This window comes from Brassica napus, chromosome C7, assembly GCF_020379485.1.
Source record: "Brassica napus cultivar Da-Ae chromosome C7, Da-Ae, whole genome shotgun sequence".
NCBI lineage: Eukaryota > Viridiplantae > Streptophyta > Magnoliopsida > Brassicales > Brassicaceae > Brassica > Brassica napus.
Window position 1 is genome coordinate 16,192,146 of NC_063450.1, and position 12,533 is coordinate 16,204,678.

At 36.8% G+C, this 12,533-nt stretch overlaps 1 protein-coding gene across 2 annotated transcripts; it reads left to right on the forward strand.

Moving 5' to 3' along the window:
• Positions 1-7,631: 7,631 nt before the first annotated feature.
• LOC106418404 (probable esterase KAI2) lies at positions 7,632-9,824 on the forward strand. Of its 2 annotated transcripts, none has more exons than XM_013859104.3 (2): positions 7,632-8,171; positions 9,239-9,824. In XM_013859104.3, exons 1-2 carry the CDS (start codon positions 7,783-7,785, stop codon positions 9,669-9,671), a joined length of 822 nt encoding a protein of 273 aa, XP_013714558.2. In that variant the 5' UTR covers positions 7,632-7,782; the 3' UTR covers positions 9,672-9,824. The 2 variants fall into 2 exon arrangements, with proteins under 2 accessions (XP_013714558.2, XP_013714559.2); XM_013859105.3 differs by having other exon boundaries at positions 7,691-8,171; positions 9,251-9,824.
• The last annotated feature ends 2,709 nt before the right edge of the window (positions 9,825-12,533 follow it).

The following is a 12,533-nucleotide window of genomic DNA, read 5'->3' on the forward strand; positions in this document are numbered from 1 at the left end:
GTTTTGGGTTTCGGGTTTCGGGTTTGGGGGTTGGGGTTTGGGGTTTCGGATTTTGGATTTCGGGTTTCGGGTTTCGGGTTTCGGGTTTGGGGTTCTAGGGATATATGAAGTAGAAAATTAAAGATGGGGGTTTGGAATATATGAAGTAGAAAATTAAAGATGGGGGTTTGGATTTCGGGTTTCGGGTTTGGGGTTTCGGGTTTGGGGTTTCGGGTTTCGGGTTTGGGGCTTCGGGCTTGGGGTTTCGGGTTTCGGGTTTCGGGTTTCGGGGTTGGGGTTTCGGGTTTTGGGTTTCGGATTCTAGGGATTTAAACATAACTCTCGTTAATTCCACGTAAGCACAAATCGTCGTAAAGTCCTCGTAGGATGAAATCGTCGTAAATACCACGTAGGATGAAATCGTCGTAAATACCACGTAGGATGAAATCGTCGTAAATACCACGTAGGATGAAATCGTCGTAAAAACCACGTAAGACAACAAGGAAATAACGACGAAACCTAAAAATAAAGATGGGGTTTGGAATATATGAAGTAGAAAATAAGGAATATGGGGTTTGGGGTTTCGGGTTTCGGGTTTCGGGTTTGGGGTTTGGGTTTGGGGTTTCGGGTTTCGGGTTTGGGGTTTGGGGTTTCGGGTTTCGGGTTTGGGGATTTGGGTTTGGGGTTTCGGGTTTGGGGATTTGGGTTTGGGGTTTCGGGTTTGGTGTTTCGGGTTTGGGGGTTGGGGTTTCGGGTTTTGGATTTCGGGTTTCGGGTTTCGGGTTTCGGGTTTCGGGTTCTAAGGATATATGAAGTAGAAAATTAAAGATGGGGGTTTGGAATATATGAAGTAGAAAATTAAAGATGGGGGTTTGGGTTTCGGGTTTCGGGTTTGGGGTTTCGGGTTTCGGGTTTGGGGTTTCGGGTTTCGGGTTTCGGATTCTAGAGATTTAAACATAACACTCGTTAATTCCACGTAAGTACAAATCGTCGTAAAGTCCTGGTAGGATGAAATCGTCGTAAATACCACGTAGGATGAAATCGTCGTAAATACCACGTAAAAGGATTTAAACAAAACAGTCGTTAATTCCACGTAAATACAAATCGTCGTAAATATCTCGTAGTGTAAAAACTAGAAAAAAAAGGAAAAGTAGAGAAATACCAGATTAACATGTGGCAAGACTTCCAGCAATTATAATACGTAAGTCTCGCCCACATGAATTCTAATATCTTCTCCTTTTCCTATTTTTTTCAAATTTTTATAATTTGAATAGGATTTTGCTGAGGAATGTGATTTGAGATAAGGTGTGATTTGGGAGTTTGTGTGTGGTTTGAGAATGAGAGTTGTGGGTATATTTATAGGAAAGCAAGCCTCGTTAATTCCTCGTAAGCTAAATCGTCGTTAATACCTCGTATAAAAAACACGGGCCTTTGTGATTCCTCGCAAGTTCCTCGTAAAAAAAACACGGGCCTTTGTAATTGCTCGCTATTTCGTCGTAAACTTACGAGAAATTTACGACGATATGTAATCTTATATATACACCCGAGCGCTCACTCTTTCTTTCCTCTCTACTTCCTCTCTACTTCCTCTCCATTTCGTAGCAATGGTAAGCCTCTCTGATTCCTCTCTAATTTGGTTAGTTTATGATAGATTAGGTGGTTAGTGTAGGGAATTTAGATAGGTTTGCGGATTTTATGTTATTTAGTGTTGATTAGGTGGATAATGTTGGAAAATATATTGTTGATGTTAATTTTAAAATTTTCAATTTTTTTCCCAGGTTCGAAAAGGAAGACTTACTGCCCATTACAGAGAGATCTTCGGTGAGCCGGGTAGTCGTTTAGACCCGGCCTCTTCTTCCGCTCCCGGTTCTTCGGGTCAGGAGACTGTCCCAGAGACTCAGTACACTCAGAGAGTCTCTGGGTCTACTTCTTCTAGTGCACCATCGGCTCCTCATGTGCCTCCTCCGATGCCTCCTCCTGTGCCTCCTCCGATGGCACCTCCGATGGCCGCCGATATTCATCCTGATTTGATGGTGCATCCGAGTGCTCCTTACTCGCAGTACACTGTAGAGGACATTCTCAGTCTGCCAGGCAGAGAAGGTTTACCAGTCATCGACCCAGACCGACCGGACGGAACTTTGTGGTATGTTGCATTAATTTTTTTTTAATTCGTTTAAATTTCTTTTATAACATTAAAAAATAATTTATATTTTAAATTTGTATTTTCCAGGTGGGGGGTTGACGGATGTCTTGCATCGGACGTAACCGACACGATCAAGGGTTACTTCTCCATGCCACATCCAAACTGGAGTAAGACGCCTCACTACGTCAGAAAGACGTGGTTCAAAATTTACGCTGTAAGTTTCTATTAATTAATTATATATACTTTAATTTTTTCATGATTTATATATATACTTTCTAAAAAACTAATTGTTAATTTATTTTTTCCAACAGCAAAAATATAATTGGGCCTTGGGGATCACTGAGAGGGTGAGGAAGAAGTTTAACGCGAAGGCGAAAGCTCGCTTGTTGGACACGGTCTCCAACTGGAAGGGTGACTGGATCATGAAGGGGTATGAGCGTGGCAAACCCGCTGAGCTCACCACGGATGTGTGGGATGGCCTCATCCGTTATTGGCGCCTTCCTGATTCCATTAGAATCGCCCAGGCTTGCTCTAACTCCCGTAACACGGTCGATGAGCACGGAAACGGGCCGATGCTTCACACTACGGGCTAAAAACCCCACGCCGGTGTCCGTTTGGAAATGGTAATTAAATATTTTATTAAATAATTTTTTTAATATATATATTAATTTATTCTAATTTTCTTAAATGTTTTTTAGGCCAAAGAGACGGGACATCTCCCGTCTCTTATGGAACTTTACTAGAGGACCCACAAGAACAAGGCGGGCGTATTTGTAGATGGCAAGTCCGAGCAAATCTACAACGACGTAGTTGCTCGGGTTGAAGACCGCCAGACTCAGCTGACCCAGCAGTCTATCGACGGATTACCCGTCACCTTATCCACACTTGAAGTGGATAAGATTTACGAGGAGGTAAATTTTCAAAAAAAATAATTTTTATTATTCATTTAATTTAACTTTAAATTTTTACTTACAATATTTATTTTTTGTTTTTAAGGTTGTCCCTAAAAAAAAGGGACGGACGTTGGGTATTGGTTCCGTCAACGATGTTCCGAGAGCGACATCGTCTTATGGTCAGCGACGGGATGATGAAGTCACTGAGCTGCGTAGAGAGTCCGCTCAGCTGCGTAACGAGTTGACCGCGACAAAATCTCGTATGGGTGGAGTCGAGGGCTTCTTGGACGTTATTGCGGCCACAAATTCGGAATGGGAGTCCATGTTGAGGAACATGCGACAACAACATCTCATTCAAGGCGAGTCATCCGACGTACATAGCGAGGCGGATGTTACGAGGAGGAGTGATGAATTCTACCGGGCGATGAACGACCCTTAGTTTTTTTTTCGGTTGTCGTGTTATATAAATTCAAAACTTATTTATATATAAAATATTTTCATATTGATTTATTTTTATTTTAAATTTTAATTTATTATTAAATTAAATAATTTTAATTATTTTTCAATTATATTTTTAAATTTTGTAAAATAATAAAAACGAAGTAAATTCGTAGCTAATGTACGACCTCTTTACGTGGAAACCTTACGAGGAAATGACGAGAAATACTAAACGAGTATTTTACGAGGAACCATTTACGAGGAAATAACGAGGAAAGATTTACGAGTATTTTACGAGGAAATCCTTTCGTGGTTGTTACGTGTATTTTGCGAGGAAACTCTTTCAAGGTATTTACGTGTAGATTACGAGGAACTCGTTTCGAGGTATTTACGAGGAAATATAGCGACGTCCTTACGTGGAATATTGACGTGGTCTTTACGACGAATAGCTATACTTCGTCTTTACGACGAAATATATTCCTCGCTAAGTTACGACGAATTAGCGAGGAAATATGTGTTACGACAGACGAGTAACGAGCAAACGCGCTTCCTCGCTAATTCGTCGTAAAGCCTCTTTTACGACGAAATAACGAGGAAAACCGCCCTCGTTAAGATTATGTTTTCTTGTAGTGAAAACATTATGTCTTAAACTCATTTGGCTCCTCTTCTGCGGCTCGGAGTCTCTATGGGCAATCTGGGTTAAGGCAAATCTCATCAAAGATTCTTCATTTTGGTGCCTGGACGAAAGCATGACTGCATCATGGACTTGGAAAGCTCTTCTCAATCTGCGGGCTCTAGCAAAGAACTTCATCAGATGTGCTCTTGGCAATGCCATGAAAGCTAGCTTTTGGTTTGACCACTGGTCCCCGCTAGGACCTCTAACAGATCATTTTGGTCCTTCTGGCCCAAGGCAAACAGGTATACCTTTGAATTTCTCTGTCGCAGATGCTTGCTCAGTACGTGGCTGGACCCTTCGCCCGGGTAGATCTCCTGCAGCAGAGGAGTTCCATATCATGTTGTGCTCGTTACCTCTGCCGTCTCTCGCTTTATCTTCGGATACTTACTCTTGCGCAGCAAATGATATGGATCTCCCTGAGTTCTCTGCAAAGCACACTTGGGAATCAATAAGACCCCGTGAACGGAAGAAAGAGTGGGCATAGAAGGTTTGGTTCAAAGGTCACATCCCTAGCCATGCTTTTATGATGTGGGTGGTGCAGCTTGATAGACTTCCTACACGATCTCGATTGGCTTCTTGGCGGCTTCAAATCGATACTTGCTGCTGTGTCTGTAACAACTACCACGAAACGCGGGATCACATCTTCCTGCGATGCACGTATGCTGAGCAAATATGGAGGATTGTGATAAGGAGATTAGGGTACAGACCGATATTATTCCACACTTGGGAGGCTCTTCTCACTTGGATTGGACTGAAGGTCTCTCACTGTCCTTCTACCCTGCGAAAAGTTACATCTACAGGCTTTGGCGCAAGCGTAACAACCGTCTCCATAATGGAACACATACACCCTCGGAAGTATCCTTCCAAGGAATTGATAGGCAAGTCAAAAATGCAATCTTGGCCAGAAAGCATCGTCGCACCTTTAAAAACCTAATGAGTATCTGGTTGACATATGAGTAAAGGTTCTTCATAGTTCTTCAGATCTAATTAAGCCCTCTTCTGTTTTTTATCTTTTTTGGCTTAGGTTTGCTTCCCTTTTATTTCTTTTGTACATGTACAAACACTCTCATTCGATAAATGAATTCACATCCTTATCAAAAAAAAGAAACTACCCGAAGTCAATAAAACTGTAAGTATATTTAGATCTTTTATATTTTTATCCTGACATTGACGTAGGATTGTAAAGGTCCAAATTTGGAAGAAGGAAATAGACAAGGTATGGACAAAACCAAACTTTTGGGTCTGGTCCTCCAGATTCCTCATGTGCGGTTGTGTGCTCCTTGTCTTCTTATTATAACCAAACTATCTCAAGCTATTAGTCTCTGAACCAATCTAAACGTCATACACATTTGAGTAATACAATACTGCGACCTTACACTTTTTGGCTTCTACATTTTAGTGGTTACGTTTTTGTTTTTTTGCTATCATCAAAGTTTGGACGCTTGTTCATTGTTTGGTTATGTTTTTATTATTGCTAAATGACCAATACATCTTCGTCACGGATTGGTAAGCTACCACTAGTCCCAAAGATCGTTTAGGAGTTCATTTGTTTCTTATTTTTTGCAAGGCTTTACCTAAACATAATTTTTTTTTGTTAATCCTTTAATCCATGGTAGATATAATGAAGGTGTTTAGTATTTAAGGATCTGTTTGTTCCAAACGTAAAATATATGTTTCCTTCTAAAGTATTTTATTAACATGTATAATATTCAATTTGTTTTTCTCCAGTGATTTGAAAATCTATAAATATTAAAACGAAATGAGAACACAGTTCATTTGTTTTGTGCGTTTTTGACTTTTCTTTTGTGGTTATTTACCATCTATATCTGACAAATTATTATATATATTTTATTTGAGCATGTTCTTGTGCACAATAAAGAGACGAGTATATTCTACTTTAATAATAACACACAATATATAATTGTTGGCAGATAAACGTATAAAAGAACATATATATAATGAAAAAAATACTGTAAATCCACTACTTAATGTAATGGATTATGGTCGTCAATCCCATAATCATTCTAATGACCAGTGCAAATACCAACTCAAAATCCAAACTAAGAACGCAAAATAAATTAAAAATATTTTCAAAAGTTATGCAATTAACTAGATTTTTTCGTTAATTGAGAAGTCAAAAGAGTACAACTCTTATCACCATACTTTTTTTCGTTTTTATACCAACATTTCCCGGTTGGTGGGGGAGATCGACTCCACACACAGCTAAACTTTTGAAATATAAACTTTTGAAATATCAGATATGTAAAGTAGATCATTGCTGTTATGTGCTTCACAAACTAAAACATTGAGTACACAATTAATATCGTGTTATTTTTCTTCATATCCATTACTTATCTGCATATTTTAAACTCTCCAAAATTACAAGTCGCTCCGGTCTCTATTTTGATCTATCGACCCTACGTAGATGTATAGTAGACTGATATTAATTTTAGAATTTTTTTCAAATACCATAAATTGGATACTACTTTTCAGATCCACGTTCAATAAAAAAATACCCTAACATTTAGGTTTATGGTTTAGTGATTATTGTTTAAGATTTAGTATTTAAGGGGTGAGTTGGATTTATAAACTTTTTGTTTGACAAAAACAAGTTGGATTTATAAGCTTCTATTAATAATTCTTAAGCATATATAAATGTGTTTGATCAAAAAAACATTTATAAATGATTTAGAAGAGTTAGTTTAGTTTTTCCAATCGCAAATTTAAGATATTTATGAAAATGGTTATCTTGTGAAAATAAATTAAAAAATAATATCAAATTTGTGGTATTAACTTCTAAATTTTAGGAGAATTATACGGAAATAGTGGGCAGAAGGTTTACACGTATTCATAGACGATAGACTTCCACATGATTATGAATATTGATGTTTTGAGCAAAAAAACAATGATGTAAATAGTTTATTAGATTTCACCGTTGTGATCATTTCATTAGAGCATGATTAACTAATGATAATATGTATTAATTTTATGTTAGTGTAGTGTATTTAAATCATGTTAGTGTCTACACGTCACAATACTTAATGGTGCATTTACATGTACAAACAAAAGTAGTTCATGTAAGTTTACTTTCAGTCCAAATAACTATACCTTTTTAATACCAAAAAGTAAGGATTCGTTTTCATATAGTATCTCCGTTCCCGAAAGTAAGATTTTTAAAAAAATTTCTTGTTCCACAAAGATAGATTTTCTATATTATTAAAGTACTTTTTTATACTTTCGAAAAACATTAATTGAGAATATTTGAATTGATTAAATTTCATTGGTGGAAAGTTATTGGAAAGTGTATAATAAAGTAACAAATAAATTAAATTATAAACATTTATTGAATTCTTAATAAGCGTGAATACTCTAGAAAATCTTACTTTCGGGAACAGAGGAATTATGTTTTATTTACGCCGAATATTGATTTTTCCTATAAGATGCTATGTAGATGAACAATGAATACAAATACAGTCATTGTTGAAAAGGCCATAAATGTTGGATGTACCAAAATGCGAGCCTAATAAAATCGGTGGTTGGATGTCAATTAAGAACCATATATAGACCTAATCCATTTATTTTCTCCCTTTATATATATGCACAAAAGATACTAAAGCCTTGTCTCATCTCTAAAAGCACAATTATAGTTAAGAATGGTGATTAACCAGAAGATATCCAGTCTCTCAGCCGCTATGAACGCCAAGATCATCGGTTCTGGTGAGAGGTCAATGGTATTGGCGCACGGGTTTGGAGGCGACCAGTCGGTTTGGGACAAGATAATACCGGTTCTGTCCCAAACTTTTAAGGTTTTAGTCTTTGACTGGCTTTTCTCTGGAGCCATCAAAGACCAAACTCTATACGATCCTTCAAAGTATAATTCCCTCGACCCCTTCTCTGACGATCTTATTGCTCTTATGGAGGAGTTGAAGTTTGGCCCCGTTGTGTTCGTAGGCCATTCCATGTCGGGCATGATCGGTTGTGCTGCTTCTATTAAAAGGCCCGATTTGTTTACAAATCTTATCCCTATTGCTGCTTCACCCAGGTAACCTCAATCTAACCCTTCTCCTTAATTTTAATTAAAATTGGAAAAAAAATATTTGTAGAAGCAAGAAAAATCGTAAAACCCAGAGACATGTGTAATCTTCTCTCTTGGATGTAATATCACTTAGGACTATGTTAGATATGGCTAAAATAAGAGAGGTAAATAATGCGTATTTATCCCGTAAATAAGATGAAAATGACTAACAGTTATAATTACGTTCTAAAGAGAAATATAGCACATGCAATCATAATTAAAAACGACGTTATACCATCCCATCGATCGTACGAATATTCCTGATGATTAAGTGTTTCATGAAAGAAGACGAAAAATACCTTTAAAATGACGAAAAATATGGTTTATGATAATGGTTTAGCCGATAATTAATGGATTTTATGTGGCTTGTATGAAGTTGTAACTGTTGCCAAGTGTTGAGCATGTGGCCAAGATCATCTTCTAGCTTGTTAGATGGATATGACATATATGATCCTGTCTTATTTCCCTACAACCTATATCTGCATGCTACTTTGTCATGTGTGTATAGTAGATTTATTTAAATAAACCAATCAAACATAAGACAGTAGATATGCATATACATTGTGGACCATTCATCTTCCAAGCAGCTTATTCTCCGATATATAGAGTTGTTGAATTGCGATCAATTTCTTGTATTGTAAATAATTTTTAACAACAACATACAGTTTTTTTTCTATTAGTGCGTGTCATCTTACATAGGGCCAAAAAATATTTACTAGTTATACCGAAAAAATCTTTACCTAGGGGCTAGGGCCAATGTTTTAGTTCCAATTTTATCAAACAGTATCCGCGAAAGGATGAATTATCATTTTGACTGATAAGATTTAATTTGTTTATTATAGTTATAGTTGAGAAAGTCGGCCATAAATTAATGCAACAGCTGAGTGTTTGACTGTATATGTCGTCTAATGGAACGTGCTTATATATAAACAACTTTAATTAAATGATCAAATTTAGTATATAAGTCAGTACTTCATAGACTGAAATGGAAATCATTAGGTTTATTTTAATTTCTACCCAATTAAAATTTATAGGTATATAAACAGTGAGGATTACAGAGGAGGGTTTGAATCAAAAGACATTGACACGATCATCACCAGCATTAGCTCCAACTACGAGGCTTGGGCGGTTGCTTTCACCTCCGTAGTGGTTGACTCAAGAGACTCTTTGTCCGTCCAAAGGTTCGAGAAATGCCTTAAAAAGATGAAGCCCGAGACGGCTCTTGCTTTAGCTAAGATTGTATTTGGCAGCGACGAGAGAGAGCTCTTGGACCAAGTGTCAGTGCCTTGCCACGTCATACAACCAAGAAACGACGTCGTTGTACCTGTCTCCGTCGCTTACTTCATGCAGGAGAAGATCAAAGGGGAATCGACGGTGGACATTATTGAGGACGCGATGGGTCACTTTCCACAAATGACGTCACATATTGAGCTGCTTGGCGTCATGAAGCGCCTCCTCCAGCTTTGAAGGATGAATATAATAAATGATTTGCGTCGATATTCTTCTTGTCTATAATATTGTGTTACTAAGATTATGAAGTGTGTCCCTTAGTAGTAGTATCTCTTTATGTTTGTGTAATGTGAGTGTGTATTTATTAGTACAACAAAGTAATTTCCAGTATAAGTTAAAAGATAAAGAGATTATCATAGTGAGAGTAAAGGAGGTAACTAATTAAATGGCGCATCACTTCTTTGGGTTAAGTTAAACTGAATTGCTTTCTATTGGAGTAATCTGTTTACTTTAAACTAGAATCCTCCGACTACATAGATGTTCCTATGTAAACGTTAACAAGTTGATGAATAACATGCATAATCATTTTCTTGAATTTCAACGACATTTCTTTGATCTTGTTTATTCTTGTAACCATTCCTTATAAATTGTTGTTACACATATACACAAGACAATTGGTGTTCAAAAGAAAAGAAAAAAACATACACAAGACAACTATTGTGGACGTTGTGGTTTAGCCATTTTCGATTTAGGTAAATTCCATATGACATGTGTATCTGCTTTTTCAAAAAAATGAGATGTGTATCTGTTGGAGGCTAATTACCAGTAGTTCTTATCTAATGATTTTTAACGTTAAAACCCCTCAACTAAGTTTGTTTTGGGTAAAAACCTTCAAACAAAGTATTTAACGAATAAACCCCAAACTAATTTTATTTAATAAATTAAACCCTCTCGGTCATAATTACCATTGTTAACGGTAAATCTTTAGTTTAGGAGTTTCTACATTAAGTAAACATAGTTGAGGGATTTACCATTAAAAATAAAAAAAAATACAAAATTTTATAACATTATCTAAAAATTAGTAACTTAAATTTTCAAGATTAGCATTTTTAAAAATTTCTGTAAATATATGAGTTTGATTTGTTTTTAACATCAACATTATATATGTATAAATTAAAAATGTAAAAAACCAGAAAATATAATTAAAATTATCTAAAGATTTATTATTACATTTTTAGTAGATAAGATATAATTTTTATTATATTTTCTTGTTTTTTACATTTTTAAATTTTAGATAGTTTTTATTACAAATAAATCTTTAGATAATTTTTGTTATATTTTCTCGGTATTTACAATTTTAATTTATACATATATAATGTTGTTTTTAAAACAAATCAGACTCATATATTTACAGAAAATTTTCAAAATGTTAATTTTGAAAATTAAAGTTACTAATTTTAGATAATATCATTATATTTTGGATTATTTTAAATTTTAATGGTAAAACCCCTTAACTATGTTTACTTAACGTAGAAATAGTAATTATAACTAGTGAGGGTTTAATTAATTAAATAAAGTTAGTTTGGAGTTTTTTCTTTAAATACTTAGTTTAAAAGTTTTTACCCAAAACAAACTTGTTTGAGGGGTTTTAAGATTAAAAATCCTACAAAGAATAGTTTATGTTCTAATTTCATCACTTAGTCTAAACATCAAGAATTGCGGATATTGAGACTGAGTGGTTTGTGACATAGGGTCACTTCAAGTTTTTAATTGGCCAAGTGGGTCGCTGGAAGTTTTATTGTCGAAACGGGCCGCTAGGGGGGAGAGAAATAAATCGGTGACGAATTAGGCCTTATGACCCGTAATGTTCTGGGCCGTGACCCATGAAACTCTTGAAAGTGACCCAGACCAAACGACCCTAAGACTTAGCGGCCCAGAAGGTTTTCGCACGTGTGAGTTCGAGATTTAGTTTTTTTTTTTGGGTGACCGGTAGCAAAGGTTAAAGGTAATATTAACCATTCCTTTTCCCGCCGTTCACTGTTTTCTGATATTTGTGGTAATATTAATTATACTAATATGTTATAAAACGCTAACTGGGTAATGGTGAGAAGCAGCTAAGAACTGGTGTACAACTAAAAGAAGCAACCCTACGATAAGAAGATATTCCCATCCTCTGAGGCCGTCGATGCTTATCCACCGTAACTGAAAAGGATGGAAACAATTAGCGGTGGTCGGAACGTCGGGTCAAGTAGTGGTGGCACAGGCAGTAAGGAAATCAGGACCAACACCGGCGAAGGTACAGAGTTTTAGCTCTAAGTTTCTGTATTTGTTTTTACAATTGTGTGCTTCCTCTATTTGGCAAATGACACTAACGGGTGCTCATGCTTGGAACGTAGGTCTGTGTAATTCTTGCATTGTGGTTATGGCTGGGAGGTGGATAATGTTTGACAATGGAGCTTGGGATTTCAAGATAGACAATGATAGAATGGGTAGAGCCGTCGATTCGTCCAGAATTAGAGGTGCTGAGGAGTTAAAAACGTGTATTCTAGCTGCGTATGGGCTTTTGGGAAGGGAAGTGTTAGCCGAGATGTCGTATTGGCTGAATGATGGAGAGAGTGAAATGGTGGGCCTAGTGGCTTCTCCCGTCGAGATAGCAACGGACAAAGATTTCAGGATTTTCAAGGCGCTTCACCGGGCAGACAAATCCGTCAATCTCTTCGTAACATTAAGAGAAAGTGTTGGAGGAAAAATGATATTTCTAAGGTCGGAACGAGTAATACTGGTCCAAATGAATGCACCCGTTCGACCTCCTGATGAAGATGTTGCTTTTTTGATGGAAGTTCAGCAAATCGAAGAACGCTACAAACGCAACTCTCAGTCTGGCGGCATGGTTGCGACGTCAAAGGACCAAGACAAAAGAGGAGAAACTCTTGACGACGGGAGTGGTGCTAATTCAGAGAATTGCGAGCAAGAAAAGGGGAATGTTTGTGGAGATGACTTGGCAGTGGATAATAGAGAGAATAAGGAAGGCAAAGTCGAAGAAGGAGGCGCAGTAAAAACGGCGTCAGATAATCTGCCTCAACAAATCTGTCTCATAGA

What these genes read in the sequence shown, in the direction of transcription:
- LOC106418404 (XM_013859104.3), top strand. Translation starts at nt 7,783, where the DNA reads ATGGTGATTAACCAGAAGATATCCAGTCTCTCAGCCGCTATGAACGCC. An exon ending in CCTATTGCTGCTTCACCCAG is followed by an intron (nt 8,172 to 9,238) that starts GTAACCTCAATC and finishes TAAAATTTATAG; the next exon opens with GTATATAAACAGTGAGGATT.